At 39.1% G+C, this 21,429-nt stretch overlaps 2 protein-coding genes across 2 annotated transcripts; both read left to right on the top strand.

The window, feature by feature from the left end:
* The first annotated feature begins 4,125 nt into the window (after positions 1–4,125).
* On the top strand, positions 4,126–10,584 carry LOC114583601 (vomeronasal type-2 receptor 26-like). The gene is made up of 5 exons (XM_077917816.1): positions 4,126–4,416; positions 4,951–5,814; positions 6,138–6,365; positions 7,592–7,718; positions 9,683–10,584. Exons 1-5 carry the CDS (start codon positions 4,126–4,128, stop codon positions 10,582–10,584), a joined length of 2,412 nt encoding a protein of 803 aa, XP_077773942.1.
* A 3,880-nt stretch (positions 10,585–14,464) lies between these two features.
* On the top strand, positions 14,465–20,486 carry LOC114583600 (vomeronasal type-2 receptor 26-like). Its single transcript, XM_077917817.1, has 5 exons — positions 14,465–14,634; positions 16,330–16,621; positions 16,886–17,749; positions 18,040–18,235; positions 19,573–20,486. The coding sequence occupies exons 1-5, from the start codon at positions 14,465–14,467 to the stop codon at positions 20,484–20,486; spliced, it is 2,436 nt and encodes an 811-aa protein (XP_077773943.1).
* The last annotated feature ends 943 nt before the right edge of the window (positions 20,487–21,429 follow it).

Here is a 21,429-nt window from a genome sequence, read left to right on the forward strand (position 1 = left end):
ACTTACTACCAGAGTAAGTTCTCCAAACAAAGTAACACCATTCTAAAAATATCTGTCGGCCTTCTCTTTAACTCCTCTCTCAATATAAGTCCTGTGGCTCAGAGACTCAAAGAAAGAAATACGAGAAGAAGAAAAAATAAATCTACCCCAATGTTCAGCTTCTTCTTTTAGCTTAAATCCAAATGGATAGAAATAAAAATAAATAAATAAATAAATAAGCAAGTTCCAAATCTTGAGAGAGAAAATGAAAAAAAGAGAGGGAAAGATAAAAATAAGGAAGGAGGCCACTGGAGTTACAAAATAAAGAAAAATGAAAACATCATAATCTCCAGCTTCGTCTTAAAGTCTACTCCACCACAGCACAGAAGCAATCCAAGTCATTATATAACTAGAGAGGAAAGGGCAGGCAGAAATGGAAAATAAGTGTATATATAACAAAAGAGGACCAAAGAGTCTTAATCCATCATATTAGCCAAGTCCAAACTAAGTTTCCAAATAAATAAATAAATAAATCCCAAAGTATATAAGGTGCAGGTTTTAAGTAAATCCTTAGAAGATCAGGTCAAATCAGTTAATCACATATAAAAATTTCATCATATAGAAAAAAATATTATTCCAGTCAGGAGAAGCAGTCGTCAGGAAGATCCCTTCAGAATCAAAATAGTCGAATAAGGGGATAGATAAAAATAAAAATAAAGAAGGAGGATAAGCCCAGCAAAGCCAGTGCAATTTATCAAAGTCTTTATAAAAATAAAGAAGGAGGATAAGCCCAGCAAAGCCAGTGCAATTTATCAAAGTATATTCTAATTCTTGTATTCACAAAGAGATCAATAAACTCTAGTTCATCTCATCAGACCAATTGCATTTGTAGAAGCTGATTATTAGTAGGTAGAAATAAATAAAAATCATTTAATTACTTCCAGCCTGGGCTCAGTTAGTTGAGCCAAAACAGAGCCAGGCCAAAGAAATTACAGTTGTGTGTTTTGGGGTGAACCAGGGTTGGGGACATCTCTGAAAAGTGTTATTTTGGGGTGCTGGCTCCTATGCTCTTATGGCCATACAGAAGGCTGTGGGGAAACAAAATGTGTTTATTCAGAGCAAAGGCACCAAGAGGAAGGGCACACAGGGTACATGATACCCCCAAATTAATATTTTGGTCATTCAACGATCTGGGGCCACACAAAGGACTGGGGGTAATTGCACACTGTGAGACAAAAAAATAGAAAGGACACAATGCACCCTTAAAATATGGTTCAGTCCAGTGTGGTGTAGTGGTTAAGAGTGGTGGACTCGTAATTTGGTGAACCGGGTTCGCTTCCCTGCTCCTCCACATGCAGCTGCTGGGTGACCTTGGGCTAGTCACACTTCTCTGAAGTCTCTCAGCCCCACTCACCTCACAGAGTGTTTGATGTGGGGGAGGAAGGGAAAGGAGATTGTTAGCCGCTTTGAGACTCCTTCGGGTAGTGATAAAGCGGGATATCAAATCCAAACTCTTCTTCTACCTCACAATAATAGTTTTTTTGGGAATCCTATAGTAATCGTAAAGGAGGCAGGATTTCTATTGATACAAAGGTGTGCCACCTGCCACTTTTTAGCTTAACAAATTGAATATCCTATATTTTTTCCTATTTTGTCATAGTATGGTAGAAAGCTTATGCCATTCAAATATAATTAGAATGTTAAAAATGCTATTGTTGAACACTGTTCCCTCCTGGAGTTCAGTTCCTGTGGGAATCTCTTTGCTGCCTGCTACTTGTGCCACAAGGAACAGTGGAGACCTATTATCAGATCTGGAAAAGGAACTAACATATTTACAATAGGGAGGGTAGGGGAAGGAATGCTAATCGGGAGCCAAATGCTAAAGCACTGATTATTGACCACTGGGATCATGGAAACCCTCATGACTTCTTCACCTGCCCAAAGGAAAGTAGAAAACAATTGACAAGTAAGTCTGAAAATGATTATAAATACTCCCTCTGTGCCATGTGCAGCTGAGAGTGGGGACAAGAAGTAGGCAGGGCTCTATCATTTTTGTTTCAGAAGTGAAACCTCTTTATCCCAGCTTTATTCCGGTTTACATCAGCCAGACCTGAAATTTGAAAATATCTGCTAGTAGTAAAGTCATTCATTTGTATCTCAATCAAATCCATGGCTGATCTATTTCTCTTAGGACAGGTATTGCCATAATTAGCTACAAACCAATGTAGTCTGTTATATCTGGCAGTGTCTGCTGATGAACAGAGCAGAGCCTCACTCTAGAGGGAAGCTTTGCCGATGGGATGCTTTGCCTTCTGATTCTCCTACCTTTGCTGACTGCTATGGTGTCCAAAGTCGATACTCTGGAGTGTCCCACAGCTGATCCCCACCCTGTCCCACATGAGTGGTTCCAGAAAGGAGCTCTCTTCATTGGTGGAATTGCTTCTCAGATAGTTTATCATCCACATGAATTTTCCTTCGAGGAAGATCCTTACCAGAATCTGTTTGATGTTCCAGAGTAAGGAATTGCTTCTTTTGCTCTGCATCTTCTAAAACTGTTTAGATCACACACACACAAAAATATTTTTTTATAACAGAATGCCCCCCTCCAAAAAAGTGTAGGCTTAGCCAACCATATTCACACTGTGTGTCTTTTGCACTGCCCCCCCCCATTCACTTTTCTATAGTGAGAACTGTTTCCATTTTTGAATGTGACAAGAGTTTTGGGAGACAGATTGCATTTTTATCTATTTAAACCAAATTTCCATGTAGGCAGATGCATGTAACTTTTCTGTGGTACACCTAAAGAGGAAAGACTGGGGTAAAGGGTGAATCAATTTAAAATTTTCAAAGTCAGTCCTATCACACTTAAGGAAAAAAATACTTCCATGAGAAGTATTCTCTTTTTAGCTAAGATGTGAATGCTAAAGTTGGTTAGGTATAGATGGTTTATGTACTATTTTTCAATGCTAACAACCAGGAAATGAAAATGAGATTAAAACAAAGCCACTTTGTTGATCAGCAAGCAAACTGCTTGAAGTTGGGCTTTCATTGCTGTATTCACAGTAGAGCCCCAATGGTCAGATACTGCATTTTCCTCTATTTTATTGCAGTTTTTTGTTGCATCATTCTATCAGGATAAATTTCTTATGTTCTTGGATTTTTTTAATAGCTTGTGCACTATGTTCTTTTAATGTATCAACTTGAAAGTATATTTGTCAACTAAGGTTGCACAAAAAGTCTGCTCTTAATATAAATATTACTCCAACTTGCTTGTCAATTGTAACACTAAAAGGTCTTGAAGCAACTCAGAATGTGTTCAATATTTAACATATTTTATATTCTATACACACATAAGATCATAACACATTTAGGAAAGCAAGATTACAATTAACATCAGTCACTACTTCCCAAAAGTCAGATATATTGATTTATTCCCAGAAGACAAAAAAGCAGTCTCAACCTTTCACCCTGATCAACCTCGGCAAAAATTCCCATCTTGAAAATAAGCAAGTATCCCACTTCTCTCCTAAATGTAAAAGATTTGCTCTTTTCTGCTCCTTAATTTTGTTCGTGGTATCTTTTGGTCTTGTTCCTTCAAAGCTCTACCTTGTATTCTGGATACGGACTCATTGTTAAAACTGTGTTTATGGAAGACAATCTTACTCGGCTACGAGTGATCTCCAAAGAAGAAGAAGATTGATATGGAGAACAGAAATACTGTCATCCTGTTGTATGATAAATCACACTTTTACTTATTATTTTTAACATTTATTTAATTTGTAAATCACTTTCTCTTGCCCACGGCATCCCAAAGCAACTTACAGACAAACACACAGATAACACCTGCACACAGTTACATGAAAACCAAGAGGAGAAATACATTAACAACATCCCACCCACTTCTACAAGGCCACAGATAGTTAAAGGCCAAAGGCATAGCTATAGAGGAAAGTTTTTGCCTGGTGCCTAGAAATATAGCTCATTTACTTGAGATGAATAATATTTTTATTAGTCACTAATACAGTTAGTGTAATGCAAAATACAGTTTATTACAATCTGAGATGCAAATCACCAATATTGTGATATAATAGTACCAATTATCCTTGATAGACAAAGGGATGACTAAATTCTTCCTCTATATGCAGAATGGTGACAAAATTCTACCAGCACATCCTCGCCTTGGCATTTGCTGTGAACGAAATCAACGAGAATCCTAAGATCCTACCTAATGTCACACTTGGATTCCACATCTATGACAGCTACTATGATGCAAGGATGACTTATCATACCACTTTGGAGGTGCTCTTCAAATCACATAGATTTGTCCCCAATTACCAGTGTGACAGACAGAAAAACCTCATGGCTATCATTGGCGGACTTGGCTCTGATACCTCTAACCTCATGGCAGATATTATAGGTTTCTATAAGGTTCCGCAGGTAGGAATTCTCTCTGTATTTTTGAGTTTGTGTGTGAGAGTGAGTTAGGCTCTTCTTTCTCATGTCAAACTTGATTTTGTAGTTCAAAAGGAGTGAATTCACAAAAGCAGCGTTATTCCAGTTAACATCAGCCTAATACCTAATCTAAGGTATTTTATTTATTCTTCCATTAGAACTTAATGTTGATTTTTTTTTACTTTTTTTTAACTTTTAATTGTCCATGGCCTCTTTGAGTTGTTGGGATATTTTAATCCAGCCTTTAAAAAATAGTGTTGCCTTTAGATTTTTTTCTTTTTAAATTGGTTTCGAAGAATGTTGTTGTTTAAATATTGTAAGTCACTTTGAATTATCTTGATAAGAAAGCAACCAATAAATAGTAGTAGTAATAATATGTTCTATGTTGGGAAATTCCACCAGAAGTGTTATCTTTAACTCTAGGCACCCAAAGATGGATTAAAGAAATAATGCTTGTATAATCGGGAGCATAAAGTCACTCCTAACTTTTCCTTGCAATATCTGTCCATTTTCTTTCAGCTCACATATGGCTCATTTGCCCCACAAGAGAATCATATTACTCAAGGTCCATCCTTTTTACCCCTCGTCCCAAATGAAACCCAGCAGTATATGGGAATTATCCGGTTACTCCAATATTTCAAATGGACATGGGTTGGGCTTCTTCTAGTTGATAATAGCAGTGGTGAACATTTCTTGCAGACGCTGGAGCCATTATTTTATCAGTATGCGATCTGCTCAGCATTCACAGAAAGAATACCACAAATAGCCCACTGGGATAGCTTGGAGGAACTTGGTAATATAGCCACAAAAGTTTATGTACATTACACAAATAAAATAGTGACTACCTTTATTATATATGGAGAATCATTGACTATACCATGGCTGAGAACTATTATATTTATACGAGACATTGGAAACAAGGAGAACACATCACTCAGAAAGGTGTGGATTACGACAACCCAGATAGATTTCATATTAACTGGCCATCAAAAGGGCTGGGGTCTCCAGATGTTTCAAGGTGCAATTTCATTTACAATCCACTCCAAAGAGATTGTGGGGTTTAGAGAATTTTTTCAGACCATAAAGCCTTATGGGCCACAGACAGACGGTTTTCTGAAGGACTTTTGGGAGGAAGCTTTTGACTGTGTACTTCTTAACCCCAATGTGGCAATGGATGTTGACCAAACATGTACCGGGGAGGAGAGTCTGGAGAGTCTTTCGGGGCCACACTTTGAGCTCCTCATGACTGGCCACAGTTATAGTATCTATAATGGTGTTTATGCTGTGGCTCATTCTTTGCATGTTATGGGCTTGTCTCGATCCAAGCAGAGAGCCAATGAGAAAGGTTTCAATACTGATCTTCAAGATGTTCAGCCTTGGCAGGTAATGTCCCTACAATGAAGCATTTTTATTTCAATAAATTAGTAGAAGGTGAGACTATATTCAGCTTTCTCCTGCAACAATCTCTGAGGAAAAGGAGTTGGGCATCTTATTGGTAGAAAGCATTTTATATTTTTATGTTTCTTTAAGCATCAGAAGTATGAATATACAAAGCAGGATGAATTCCCATAATCCCTGACATTTAGTCATGCTGAATGCATGGTGAGAATTGTAGTCCAACAACATTAGAAGTCACTATCTGACATTAGATGAACTCTCCAATTTATTTACATGGCACATTCTTTTATTTATTCCTTCTATCTCAGCTCCATCACTTTCTTCCCAAGATTTCATTTAACAACTCAGCTGGGGAAACCATTTCCTTTAATGACAAATGGGAAATGGGAGGCGGCTTTGACATCATAAACATGGTCATATCTCCAAATAACTCTTTCCAGAGGGTGAAAGTTGGTTGGATTGAGCCAGATGTTCCTGAAGGAAAAGAACTCATCATTCATGAAGATACAATTGTTTGGCACAGTGGTTTCAACCAGGTATGGATTCTAGCATGGCTGGATGAAGACATGAGCAGAAGGCAATATCAATGTCAATGGCATTATAGCCTAGGGCTGCCTTGCTGCTTGTCTGGGCAGTATTCTGCTTGATCATGCCAAGAGAAAATGATGCAGCACTGGCTCCAAGTCCCCAGGGACTACAATTCTCACCATGCATTCAGCACTTGTCTTGCCAATCACTGGAATTGATTGAAACAAAGATAACATTCTTCATAATACATTCATTTTTATAGTCAACACTCTACCTAACAGTGAAAGTTTCATTCTGTCCCAAATTTGTAAATTTCTTTTCATATCTTCCCAGGTATTTAACTAATTATCATTATACAGATTTATATTATTTAACCATACACCTAGATAATTGACCTTCCTTTCAACCTTTAGACCTGACACATTTGTAATTTATTGTTACTCTCATCATTCATATCTTTTTTTTACCAAGAGTTTGGTTTTGTGTTTATTAATCTTAAGACCTGCTACATCTCCACATTTTTTTATCTCTTGTAATATTTATGGGATGGACTCTGTTGCTTCTTCTACAGATATCACCACGTTGTCTGCGAAAGCTTTTAGTTTACATTGTCTCTGTCCCACTCTTATACCTTTAATTTCTTGATTCCATCCTATTCTTTGTGTAAATACTTCCAAAACTAATATAAACAACAAGGGTGACAACGGGCAGCCTTGTCTCATTCCTTTAGTTATTTTGCAATTCTCAGCCAGGACATTTTGCCCATGCTCCCTTCCCACCTCCTTGCAGAATCGGGTCACTCAGGATGAGCGATCCCTGTCATCCACCATAGCCTACAGCAGACCTGGAAGTCCCTAAACCATGAATGAAATCTTTGACTCAGCCCTGATCACAGAGATAACTGTATATCATTGCCTTGAAAAAGAATTCTGTGGTTCATATTGAATTATTTTTTTTCATTTTATTTCTTTCCTTTTGGTTTCTCCAGTGATTAGTATGTGTGTGGGCATTGCCATTCAAATGGAGCATTGGGGGGGTTACTTGCCCCCCATATTTTATTCAAATTGGCACCCCTGATTTATATTATCAGCGGTATTTTCCTGAATGCCCAATAGAGTGTCACTATGTCCTTAAAATATCTGAGGTTTAGACCAAGATTGACAACTGAAGTATCTCTCTATCTAACTACCGTATTTTAATTTCCCTTTGTAACACCTTTCATGGTTATTGATAGGTGATGCCCATTTCTTTGTGCAATGACTACTGCCACCCTGGTAACCAGAAAAAAAGGAAGGAAGGGGAGAAATTTTGCTGCTATGATTGTACTCCATGTCCAGAGAGGAAGATTTCCAATCAGCTGGGTAGGTTATGTAGCACCCCAATGTTTCCATTACACAGGGCAAATTGAAAGAGTTGTGTCAGATGACTATTTAAAAGTAAAAAAAACCTGTCTATATAAATAGCAACATTTCTCCACCCTTTCTGAACATTTGAAAGCAATATTCCATTCACTGGAGCAGAAAGTCTGCAAATTCTCTATAATTCGAGTGGAAAGCAAAAAGTGTTCCCCATTGCAATCATGACACCCTATATAGCATGGCATATAGTCCCCTGTTATGCACCATTTCAGAATGAATATGTGAATTTTTAAGAAATAAAAAATAATGCTTACGAAAATTCTTACTTAATTTCATATTTCAATGCATACAAGTATAATGCAACAGAAAACTGGGTGCAATTTACATACATAGGGACCCCACCAGAGTGTGTTAAGGCTGCTAAAGTGTCATCAAATGGACAAGCTTTTGTGTGTGCAGGTTGTTTTTTTTTAGTTTTTGCAAATGTTTATGACATCCACAGATATGGCTACTCTTTCTAAAAGGACCAAGACTGACAAATTTCAGAATGATAGTGGCAGTGGTCTTTCTGAAAGGGCAGATTTTCCCATTCTGGAATGGATACAGGAGGGGGTTTAAAAAACACAGCATAGATCCTCAAGAAAGACTGGGGTGGATGAGAGCAGCAAGAAAAGTGTGGAGTGAGGTTCTCCTTCCTCCACACAGATTTCTCGGTAGATAACCTCTTCTCATTGATAGAAAGTAGGCATGTCTGAGGTCGGGAGTGGGAGTCTTGTTAGAATAAATCTGTGGCAGGCCCCTGGAGCCCCCACTCTCTTTCCCCTCCACAGACCCTCCAAGTTTCCCTATTTTCCAGGGACAGTCCCAGATTTACAGAAACCATCCTGGTTTCTGATTTGTTCCTGGAATGTCTCACTTTTGCTTAGGGTGTCCCTATAGAGGGTATAGGGTTATGTGAGCCCTGAGCCAAGGAGATAAGTAACTGTACAACCTTTAGAAGACATCTAAAGACAGCCCAGTATAGGGAAGGTTGTTTTTTGTTTTAAAAAAAGTTTAATGTTTTATCATGTTTTTATATATGTTGAAAGCCTACATATATGGCTGAGGCAACCCAGTCAGATGGGTGGTATTGAAATATTATTATTATTATGGAATAGGATGTCCCTATTTTCATCGGAGAAATGATTTAAGACATTGAAGAGTCACTGAGCTGCCTCAAGATGTCTTCTTAACAGCATAATGGAATTTAGGAATGTGAGTACTTCACCTGAATCACATCATTTGACTTGTGATTTAGGAAGTACACAGAGCTTATGCACACTCCAAATAAATAATAATAATAATAATAATAATAATAATAATAATAATATTTCCCCAGCCACTCTGGGCGGCTTCCAACTGAATATTAAAAACAGTACAGCATCAAACATTAAAAACTTCCCTAAAGAGGGCTGCCTTCAGATGACTTTTAAAAGTAAAATAGTTGTTTATTGCTTTGACATCTGCTGGGAGGGCGTTCCACAGGGCAGGCACCACTACCGAGAAGGCCCTCTGCCTGGTTCCCTGTAACCTTACTTCTCGCAATGAGGGAACTGCCAGAAGGCCCTCGGCGCTGGATCTCAGTGTCCGGGCTGAACGATGGGGGTGGAGACGCTCCTTCAGGTATACTGGGCCGAGGCCGTTTAGGGCTTTAAAGGTCAGCACCAACACTTTGAATTGTGCTCGGAAACGTACTGGGAGCCAATGCAGATCTCTCAGAACCGGTGTTATGTGGTCCCGGCGGCCACTCCCAGTCACCAGTCTAGCAGAATTGAGACAATATGAACATTGGTTTTCAAATTACTACTGTCACACTCGAAACCATCAAGCAGAGGTTATACATGTTATAACTGATATATAATAGGTAGAGTGGAGAACAGTTCATAGGCAACAAATACTGATATGAGAAATTTCCAATTTTTTTAAAGATATGGATGACTGTTTCACATGCCCAGAAGATCAATTTCCAAGTAAGGAGAAAGATGAATGTTTGCCTAAAGTTATAACCTTTCTTTCTTATAAAGAACCTTTAGGAATCACTTTAGCCTTCACTGCTGTTTTCCTTTCCATTCATTCAGTCTTGGTGTTAACAATTTTCATTAAGCACAGGGATACACCCATTGTCAAAGCCAACAACCGAGGCCTCACCTATATCCTCCTCATTTCCCTCCTGCTCTGCTTCCTATCTTCCTTCCTATTTCTTCGCAAACCTGGGAAAGTGACCTGCCTTCTCCGACAAACAGTGTTTGGTATCATCTTCTCAGTGGCTGTTTCTTGTGTATTGGCCAAAACCACCACTGTAGTGATAGCTTTCATGGCCACAAAACCAGGATCCAGCATGAGGAAGTGGATGGGGAAAAGACAGGGACAGTCTGTTGTCCTTTCCTGCTCACTTATTCAAGCAAGTATTTGTACCTTGTGGTTGGCAACCTCTCCGCCATTCCCTGATTTAGACATGCACTCAGTAACTGGAGAAATCATTGTGCAATGTAATGAAGGGTCAGTTGCCATGTTTTATTGTGTCTTGGGTTATATGGGCTTGTTGGCCATTTCCAGCTTCACTGTGGCATTCCTAGCACGCAAGTTACCAGATAGTTTTAATGAAGCCAAGTTCATTACATTCAGCATGTTGGTCTTTTGCAGTGTGTGGTTGTCCTTTGTTCCAACCTACCTGAGTACAAGAGGGAAAGACATGGTAGCTGTGGAGATCTTCTCCATCTTAGCTTCCAGTGCTGGGTTACTGGGTTGCATTTTTGCCCCTAAGTGCTACATCATTTTGTTCAGGCCCCAGCTGAACAACAGAGAACAACTAATAAGAAAAAAAGTTTAAAGAATCAGACTTTTATTCTTCTACTATATTGCTATGTTGGCAAAGTAAATTTGTTTATTGTAGCATTATTTTTAGTTTAATTAGCAGGTGAGGGGCCTGCCTCAAAAACATCCTACTAAAAGCATGTTGTCAGAAACTAACTTCTGCACAATGGATAAGCTCTCTCTTTTTACACTGACCGTTGCCAGGATCCCTGCAAAATGGTTTGCACGAATTGCTCTAAATTCTCAGAGTGATGTTCTCATTATTATTTATTGTACTGCTTTTATTTTATGGCTTTCATTTATTTATCTCTGAAGCTGATCTCATTTGTACTATATGTTTAAAGCTGTATCATAGCACTTTAAATATTCACAGTTTCTCCCAAAGAATCCTTGCCGCTGCATTTTTTAAGGATGCTGAGAGATGTTAAGAGATACTTATTCACAGAGCTAGGATTTCCAGAGTGAGTTAACAACTAGTCCCTCTTCCCAGGGAACTCTTAGCTTCCAGTGCTGGGCTGTTGCTTTTCATCTTTTCAACTAAATGCTACATCATTTAGTTTACACCTACGGGACCGCCTCTCCTGGTATGTCCCACAGAGGAACTTACGGTCTTCAAATAAAAACATCTTGAAGGTCCCAGGCCACAGAGAGGTTAGGCTGGCCTCAACTAGAGCCAGAGCTTTTTCGGCTGCGGCTCCAACCTGGTGGAACGCTTTGTCACAAGAGACAAGGGCCCTACAGGACTTGACATCTTTTCGCAGGGCCTGTAAGACAGAGCTGTTCCACCAGGCCTTTGGTCAGGGCGCAGCCTGACTCCCTCCTTTGGCAATCTTTACAAAACTTTAGTTTATGGTTGCCATCAATTTGTATTTTAATTAACTTTTATAATGTCTTTATAATGTTGCACTGTTTTAGTGTTGTTAGCCGCCCTGAGCCCGGCTTCGGCTGGGGAGGGCGGGATATAAATAAAATTTATTATTATTATTATTATTATTATTATTATTATTATTATTATTATCATCATCATCATCATCATTGTCATTACTCTTCCTTGTATTATTTTGGGGTGGGTGGGAATACAGACCCTACATCCTCCTTTTTCTTCTATAAATGTGTATAGTTACTGGTTTTATCCTGCAAATATAACATGTGTCTTGACTATTTACTGCCAAGTCCATTTGAATGAAACAGGTAAATATACTGCCGGAGATCTTTTGATAGTATTTTTTATTAATTTTCAATTATAATCCTATAACTGCCTAATTATAACAATACTAATTTATAATACAAATACCAATATCAATCATTTAACCAAATTATATAATTTACATAATGTGCCCCCCCTGTGCTGGATTTGATGATTTGATTATTTTCTTTGTTTCTGCATTCCAAGATCTTTTTGATTCAATCACATTCCAGTCATAATAACAATCCCTTATACAATAAGGTTACCAGACGTCCCCGTTTCCCAGTGACAGTCCCCAGATTTACAAATCTATTTAGTAGGAAGTTGAAAAGTTTCCCCGGATTCATTGAAAAAAATCTGGCAACCTTATTATACAACAGCTGCAATATTTGTAACTTCTATTCGTCTTGACACATTAATTTTTTTATAAAATTACAAGTGAGGATCTCAGACTACATCCTTTTTCTTCCTGTGTGTGACATTTATTCTGTCTGTGGTGTTTCTTCCTGTCCTTGTAAAATGTAAGTTCTATCTTTTCCTGGTTGTTGCTATAATCCGTCATGCCTTGAGCGGAGCTGATATTCCATTGTTGTTCCAGAGATTTCTCCCTCATTCAGTCCCATGCTTAGTTGTTTTGCAACTTTAACAAAGGCTGCAAAAGTCACTGTATCCCAGTAAACAATCTGTTTCTGCAATTTTCCCTCTCAGTCTAGGAAGAAGAGTGATCTGTCATACTGCCAATGCCTCAGTAATGAACCTTATCCGTTCCTTGGCAAATTTCCAGATTCCTTTCATCCCTCTGTTCAGCTGAGGATAAATGGGCAGTTGTAATTACAGTGGTACTTCGAATTACAAATGCCTCAGGTTACAAACGCTTCAGATTACAAACTCCGCTAACCTGGAAGAGTTACCTCGAGTTGAGAACTTTGCCCCAGGATAAGAATGGAAATCATGTGCCAGCAGTGCAGTGGCAGCAAGAGGCCCCATTAGCAAAAGCACACCTCTAGTTAAGAACAGTTTCAGGTTAAGAACGGACCTCCGGAACGAATTAAGTTTGTAACTAGAGGTACCACAGTAAATTGAATTCCAAGTCCTTTTAGTGTTGTTCAGTTCACTCCATAGATAATAGTAAAGGAACAAAGAAAAAGAAAGAGTGGAAGTAGTGGTGGTGTGCAGGACATGATGGAGACCAGGAAGAATAAAGAAACAACATGGACAAAATAAATAAATAAATACAAATATAAAACAAATATCACACACAGGAATTATAAAGGATACAGAACTCCTCTTGCAGAAATAAAAATTATTAAATGTGTTAATACAAATGGAAGTCAAAAATTCTACTGCTGCTGCTAAGTGACTAAGATCAAGACGGAATGTAATTAAATTAAATAAGAATTTGGAAGCAGGATGAAATAAAATCATCTTATCTTGAAATCTAGCACGCAGGAGACCAAATGTATAAATGGCTTTTTAATTGACATATATTTGAATTTGAATTGTATTTTGGTATTAAAAGAATGTGGTTTATATTGGATTTTAGCAATTGAAAATTAATAAAAAATTTTATAAAAAAGGAGTAAAATGCAGAGGGGATTTATAAGTGAGATGCTAGCTATAATGTAATTTCATTCTTTATCAATATTCCTGTGAGATCATAGACAGCAATCCAATAATGAAGCAAAAATTAATAACCAGCTATTTAAGAGCAAGAGCTCAAGGAAGGTTTATTTAAACTAAATAAAATGACACAATAGACACCAGAGCAAAGACTTCTTGGGTCACCATTTACATTTCTCTAATATCCATGGCAGGGGCTTATCAGAGATTAACATTCCTTTGGTCACTGCAAAGATTCTACATTAATTTATACATCTATTGTCCATTTAACAACTCCAGGTTTTGTCTTCTTGGACAACTTGTATCTGTCTTTTCCACCTTGTGCTCCCCATTTCCAACTCAGTGGCTGATGAAGCAGCAGGGTCACTAAAAGCATATGCTCTCTATATGTATGTATGTATGTATGTATGTATGTATGTATGTATGTATGTATAAAAACTTCTATGAAGTTAGTTACAAAGTGTCATTGAACAGATTCCTTCCTCTTGTTTGTGAGTTATTGCTCCCTATGAGAATCTCATAACCACCTGCCACTTTTTATTCCATAAGGACCAAATGATTCTTGGCTTCAGATCTGGGAGAAACACACAAATGAGATCTTTGGTATTAAAAGTGCCACACAAATCTAAAGAACTAATTATCTTTGCCTGCAGGTATCCAAATCACTATAATTTGTTCACCTGTCCCAAAGCTCCCAAGCTTTCCTTGACAACAGGAGAAAATGATCAAGAAACAACTCTGGAAGTGGCTCTAAATAAACCTGTTTGCCATGGAGAACAAAAGTAAGGGCAAGAGGCAGGCAGGGCTCTGTCAGTTTCCTTTAGGATATTTCCCATTTTCCCCCTCCCCTTCTCAACCAGACTTGGAATTAAAATGTTGACAATCTCTGCTAGTACTCAAAGCCTTGTTGATCCTGTACTGAAAGACTGATATAGATAGCAGTTTATTGGCAGAGCTAGGCACCATTAAATGTACAGTCTTCAAGTCAGGAAGCTCCTATGAACTGTTATAGGAGAGCATATGTCCAGTGAAAAGCTTTGCTACCCGGATGTTGTGGCTGTTGTTGTTCCTACTTCTGCTACCTCCCAAGATGTGCAAAGTAGATATCAAGTGCTCCATGAACAATCCCATCCCTGTTCAGCATGAGTGGTGCCAAGCAGAAGCCCTTGTCATTGGTGGGATTGTTTCTCAGTTCACTTACCCTTTGCAGGAAATTTTCTTCATGGAACACCCTTCTCAAAAACTGTTTGAGGTTCCAGAGTAAGGAATTTCCCCCTCCCTACTATGTTCCTAAATGGGTTTGTATGAGAGACAGGATGTTCAAAGGAAGTTCCCTTTATCTGCCTCCATCCCAGTCACCTGCTGAGTCTTGTGTATGTTGTTAACTCTACAGTAAATGTGGACTTTTTGCTCAAATGATGAAGGGTATTTTTCTTTGGAATGTCACATGGTGATGCAGAGGGCAATTTTTCCCCCTCCTCAAATTTGCATGTGGGAGATTTATGCGACAACTGTATGATACACTCTACCCAGCATTGTGAGCTTGTTCAGTCAGTCAATAAGGGATGTTGAGTGGATGTAGCCTGGAAATAAAAACCTCCAGTTATTGGCAGTAGTGAAATCAACAGGAGGGGCTCAGTTACCTTGTTTGCTCACCTGTCACCTGGTGCAGGAATATAGTACCGTATTTTTCGCTCTATAAGACACACTTTTCCCCTCCTAAAAAGTAAGGGGAAATGTGTGTGTGTGTTATGGAGCGAATGAAGGCTGCGCTGCTCTCCTGGCTTTGTTTTGCTGGAGAGGCGCTGCACAGCTTTCCCTCTCTGCGCAGCGCCCCTTCAGCGAAGCGGGAGGAGAAACGGAGCCCCTTCCATTTCTCCTCCCGCTTTGCTGGAGAGCCGCTGAGCAGAGAGGGAGAGAATATTTTTTTTCTTGTTCTCCTCCTCTAAAACTAGGTGCGTCTTATGGTCGGGTGCGTCTTATAGAGCGGAAAATTCGGTACGTGTTTTACAATAGCAAAACTTTAAAAACAAACAAAAAATTATAATTCTGGCAGTATTTGAAATAGGATGATTTTAATTTCCCCTGAAAAGAGGTAGGATGAAACACAATTGCATTCTGATCAGTGCCTTACAAACGACGATGACCAAACGCTTTCATGACACATCACCTGAATATAATAAGGGTTTCAATGTAGAGTGCAATCTTAACTTTCAACCCATAATACTGGAGTGGGTTAGGGTAAGGCACAGGTGACATGTCCCTGGGCTGTGCTAGAGAGGAGGATTCCAGACATCTGCTCTGCTCAACATTGCGGAAAGATAATGCTGGGATTTCTCCCACCAGCTGTAGCCCAGAGGAAAACCCTCAAACAAGGGGCTTGTCCACACTTACCATTTGACCAACTCTTTCCAGGCACAGATCCATGCTTTAAACTTCTGTGTCTGAATGCTCCCTTTCTTTGATTCAGAACTTTCCCCATGAAAAACTACTCTTTAAAGCAATCTGCAGAAAACCTGAATTGCCCTTTGCTGCTCTTTAAAGAAAGCTTTAAAGAACAGGCTTTCAGGGGGAAAGCTCTGGGTTAAAGTTCTTGTGCCTAGAAAGAGCATGGCAAAAGGTGTCCCAATAGATTTTGTGATGGGGCAGGGATGGAATGTGGTACCCAGCAACCTTAGCCTAACCTTAGTATGTGACTGCTTTTGAAATTTCTGCTCTACATAGAGATGCCGGGGATTGAATCTGGGAACTCCTATAGATAAGGCAGATGCTCTTTTTAGAATCTGGGATGAAGGGGGAAATTCAGAAACAGTAGTAATGAACACAGGCTTTTCTTGTTTATGATCTAAATATTTGAGGCAAAAGAAACCCCATTGGCATTGTGATGTTCCAAAAAATTGCTTTCTGTACTATTGAATTTTCTCCTCTAATAGTAAGCTATCTCTCTATTTTCAGTATGGTGACAAAATTCTACCAACATGTCCTTGCCATGGCATTTGCTGTGAGGGAGATCAACGGGAACCCAAAGGTCCTGCCCAACATCACTTTGGGATTCCACATCTATGACAGCTACTTTGATGCAAGAGCAACCTATAAAAGCACTCTCAGCCTTCTCTTCAAATCCCACAGGCTTGTCCTCAATTACAACTGCAACACCCAGAAAAAACTTATAGCCACCATTGGTGGACTTAGCTCTGATACCTCTTCTCTTATGGCAGAAATTTTAGGCTTCTACAAGATCCCACAGGTAAGAGTTATGTATTGGAGAGGAGGAATTGATGCAAACAAGACTCTTATTGTGTCATTCTGTGAGTAATGTTTTAGTACAAAAAGAGAGAGGAAGACAATAAAACAAAAATCCCAAAAATGTTACTTCAGAAAAAAATCCATGAGAAAAGCCTTTGACTGGACCTGTCACCAAGCCTCTAAATTGTTTCAACATTTTTTTACATACACATGCACAAAAATACACATCTCCCAATGTTTCTCTACAATGTGTGTTTTCTTTCAGGTCACCTATGGTTCATTTGCCCCACAGGAATTTCAGACAGCTCAGGTCGCTTCCTTCTACAGTATTGTCCCTAATGACGCCCTTCAGTACACAGGGATTGTCCGATTACTTCTGTATTTTGAATGGACATGGGTTGGGCTCTTTACTGTTGATAATAATAGTGGAGAACATTTCCTGAAGACCCTGGAGCCATTGTTTTTCCAGAATGGAATCTGTTCAGCCTTCACAAAAGTAATCCCACAAATAACCTACTTGGATGACTTGGATAGAGTTATTGATATTGCCTCAAATATTTATGACTATTTCAGGGATAACAAGGTCAGTGCATTTATCCTGTATGGAGAATCTTTGACAATTGCATGGCTGAGAACTATTATATTTCTACGAGATCCTGGCAATAAGGAAAATAAATCATTTAAAAAATTGTGGATTCTGACAACTCAGATTGATTTAATTTCACCGGCCATTCAAAGGGGCTGGGATTTTCAGTTTTTCCAAGGTACCATTTCCTTCACGATTCACTCCAAGGGTGTTTTAGGATTCAAGGACTTTCTTGAGATCATAAAACCTTCCTGGACCAAAGGAGATGGTTTTCTCAAAGACTTCTGGGAGCAAGCATTTGACTGCATGTTTCCAAATCCCCAAGAGCTGTTGGAAGCTGATGGGATGTGTAGTGGGGAGGAGAGTCTGGAGAGCCTCCCTGTGCCTCTTTTTGAAATGGACATGACTGGCCACAGCTACAGTATCTATAATGGTCTTTATGCTGTGGCTCACGCTTTGCATGCCATGTACTCATCTAAATCCCATAACAGAGCAGTGGCTAAGGGTAACACTATTGAACATTTAGATCTACAGCCGTGGCAGGTAATGTTGGCATTACAAAATCATTTTTATTTTTACTTTGTAAACTGACAGATTAGTATGATATCAAGTTTCATCTGGGTTTCTCTTCTATGTACAACAGATAAAGTTGAGCTGTACACCTTAATAATTGAAAACCCCCCATTTTCTATGTCACTCTAGTTCAGTGTTCATACCAGGTCTATGATACATAAAATATATAAATGACAGTAGTAAGGAAAGGTGAAATCTCCAGTCTCATGGTATTTCCCTCTATTTTTCAACTCCCATCATTTCTTTTTTCTATCAATTAGCTCCACCCATTTCTTCAAAGAATTTCATTTAACAACTCAGCTGGAGAAACTGTGTCCTTTAATGAAAAAAGGGAAAGAATAGGTGGATTTGACATCATGAATATAGCCATATTTCCAAACAAGTCCTTCAAGAGAGTAAAAATTGGATGGTTAGATCCTGAGGCTCCTGAAGGAAAGGAATTGACCATTAATAAAGGTATAATCATGTGGCACAGAGGCTTTAACCAGGTATCGATATTAACAAAACTAAAATAAACTCACTGTTACTGTTAACCATCATTTTCAAAAACAAGGTGCAACAAATTTCTATTCGAATTTTGAAAAGTCCACCTTTTCTGTAGAGGGGAAAATTTACCATGCATTGATTAAATGTGAAATTGGCTCTAAAAGATAGAGATAATATTTTTTTCATTTGTCACTACCTGACCCTTTTTGTTTCAATGGGGTATGTTGCTCAACTGTGTGGTCCTCAACTTATTTATTTCCAGGTCAGCAATTGAAAGCTCTTCCTTATTTTTTCCAAACTTAACTCCTTTCATGTACTGAATAGGTTGTCCCACTCTCTATGTGCAATGAACACTGCCAACCTGGCAATCAGAAGAGAAGGAAGGAAGGGGGAAAATTTTGCTGCTATGATTGTGTTCCATGCCCAGGAGGGAAGTTCTCTGACAAGAAGGGTAGGTTACAAAGTACTTCAGGTTCCCCATCATGCAGAGTTAATAGACATTATTTAGTCACATTGTCTTTTGCAAGTGATAACTTATGATACATGAGAGATATATGTTTGGCTAGCTAGTCATTAAGAATGCACATTCATTGTTTGTCTTAAAACCATTACTGTTTAATGAATCGATATAAATGGGAATTTAAATGGATGAACACAAAACAAATATAAAGCGTTCATTAACTGCTTCATTTTTACTTGCTTATAAAGAGAAGCTACAGGCAGAAAAATAACTAGTGTATTTAAAGCAAAATAAAGCAGGTTTTCCATTGCAATATTAGGAACTGATACAATTTCAGTGGTTGGAACCCAAAATGAATGAAATTTCATAATATATATAAAAAAATGGTTGCATAGAATGTTACAGAACATTTGCGTGGCCAGGGAGGTGCAGGAGGGCAGCTGCTCCCATAAATCAAGTAATAAAAATACTTAACTAACAGACCAGTTGCATCACAGATAATTCGGTTCTGCCCCCTAACATAAAGCCTGCTCCCCTAAAATAAATCCCAACTACCCCCGTGTTTCAGAGTATTATGAGAGAGGGAGAAAAAACAGTTGTACATATGCTTAAAATATATTGAAAAAAGAAGAATGTAAGTTTAGTTTGATTAAAGGCAAGCATTGTAAACACAGCAACCAAATGTTGATAGTAAGCTTTGGCACAATGGAAGGAATATTTAAGTTGGTTTCATAAAATCTTTGGCACAAACGGAAGTGAGCATGAACAACAAATTCCACGAGAGATGCTGAACAGTCTATGTTACCTATGATCTGACATTGAAAAGAAACTCATTTCTGTGTTTCAGATATGGATGAATGTTTGCAATGCCCAGAGGAGAAATTTCCAAGCATGGACCAAAATGAATGCAGACCCAAAACTACAAGCTTTCTATCTTACAAAGACCCTTTAGGAATCAGTTTAGCCTCAGTTGCTGTTTCCTTTTCACTGATCACAGCCATAATGTTAGGAATCTTTATTAAGCACAAAGACACATCAATTGTCAAAGCCAATAACCGGGCCCTCACCTATGCTCTCCTGGTCTCTCTCCTGCTCTGCTTCTTATCTTCTTTGCTATTCTTGGGAAAACCTGGGGAAGTGACCTGCCTTCTCCGACAACCTGCTTTTGGCATCATCTTCTCTGTTGCTGTTTCATGTGTGTTGGCAAAAACCATCCTTGTTTCCCTAGCATTCATGGCCACAAAGCCAGGGTCAAGAATGAAGAAATGGGTGGGTAAAAAAATGTCCAGCTCTATAATCCTTTCCTGCTCTCTCATTCAAGCAAGCATTTGTATTGCGTGGTTAGCAAGCTCTCCTTCCTTCCCTGATTTAGACATGCACTCTGTAACAGAAGAAATCATTCTGCAGTGTAACGAAGGCTCAGTGACCATGTTTTACTGTGTCCTGGGCTACATGGGCCTCCTGGCCACTGTCAGCTTCCTTGTGGCATTCCTAGCCCGCAAATTACCAGACAGTTTTAATGAAGCCAAGTTCATTACCTTTAGCATGCTGGCATTTTGCAGTGTGTGGGTGTCCTTTTTCCCATCTTACCTGAGCTCAAAAGGCAAAGAAATGGTGGCTGTGGAGATCTTCTCCATCTTGGCCTCCAGTGCTGGGTTACTGGGTTGCATCTTTTTCCCTAAGTGCTACATCATTGTGCTGAGGCCTGAGCTGAACAACCGGGAGCACTTAATTAGGAAAAAGAACCAGCCTGGTTTATAATTACGGTGTAGCATAAGCTTTTAGGGCCATAGGGGGGAGGGTTAGGGTTGGCAAAACTCTTTCAGAGTCCCTTTTTTAGACACTTCCTAGTGTTTGTGGTGGCAAAAACTGTCTTAGATGATTGGGGGTGCTTTTTTGTTATTTAAAAAAGTATTTATATACCACTAAATGTTCAAAAGGGACGCAGGTGGCGCTGTGGGTAAAACCTCAGCGCCTAGGACTTGCCGATCGTATGGTCGGCGGTTCGAATCCCCGCGGCGGGGTGAGCTCCCATTGCTCGGTCCCTGCTCCTGCCAGCCTAGCAGTTCAAAAGCACCCTTAAGTGCAAGTAGATAAATAGGTACCGCTTTATAGCGGGAAGGTAAAACGGCGTTTCCGTGTGCTGAGCTGGTGCAGGCTCGCCAGAACAGCTTCGTCACGCTGGCCACGTGACCCGGAAGTGTCCTCGGACAGCGCTGGCCCCCGGCCTCTTAAGCGAGATGGGCGCGCAACCCCAGAGTCGGTCACGACTAGCCCATACGGGCAGGGGTACCTTTACCTTTACCTTAAATGTTCAAAAAGATCTCTTAAACAACGTATAACAGAAAAATTATCAACTATATAATTAAAACAAAGATACAACATGAAACCAGTAAAACAGTAGTATAAAAGCACATTAAAAGGAGGGGAGGGGCACTCAAATAAATAAAAATAAAGACAGGATCCAACATGAAGCAACTGATCAATGCTCTTCCATAAAGGACATTGAATAATACAAGGGCAGTAATGTGAAATGGCTATATTTAAGTGACTGCCTGATCATATTTTGTAGGGTGTAGTAGAGCACATAAAATTTCCCCATATAATCTAATGAAGCAATCGTATGAACAAGGAGTTATACCAGGTCCATAATAATTATAATAATAAAATATATTTCTACCCCACCCATCTGGTTGGGTTCCCC

The sequence above is a fragment of the Podarcis muralis genome, chromosome 13 (genome assembly GCF_964188315.1).
Source record: "Podarcis muralis chromosome 13, rPodMur119.hap1.1, whole genome shotgun sequence".
Taxonomy (NCBI): Eukaryota; Metazoa; Chordata; class Lepidosauria; order Squamata; family Lacertidae; genus Podarcis; species Podarcis muralis.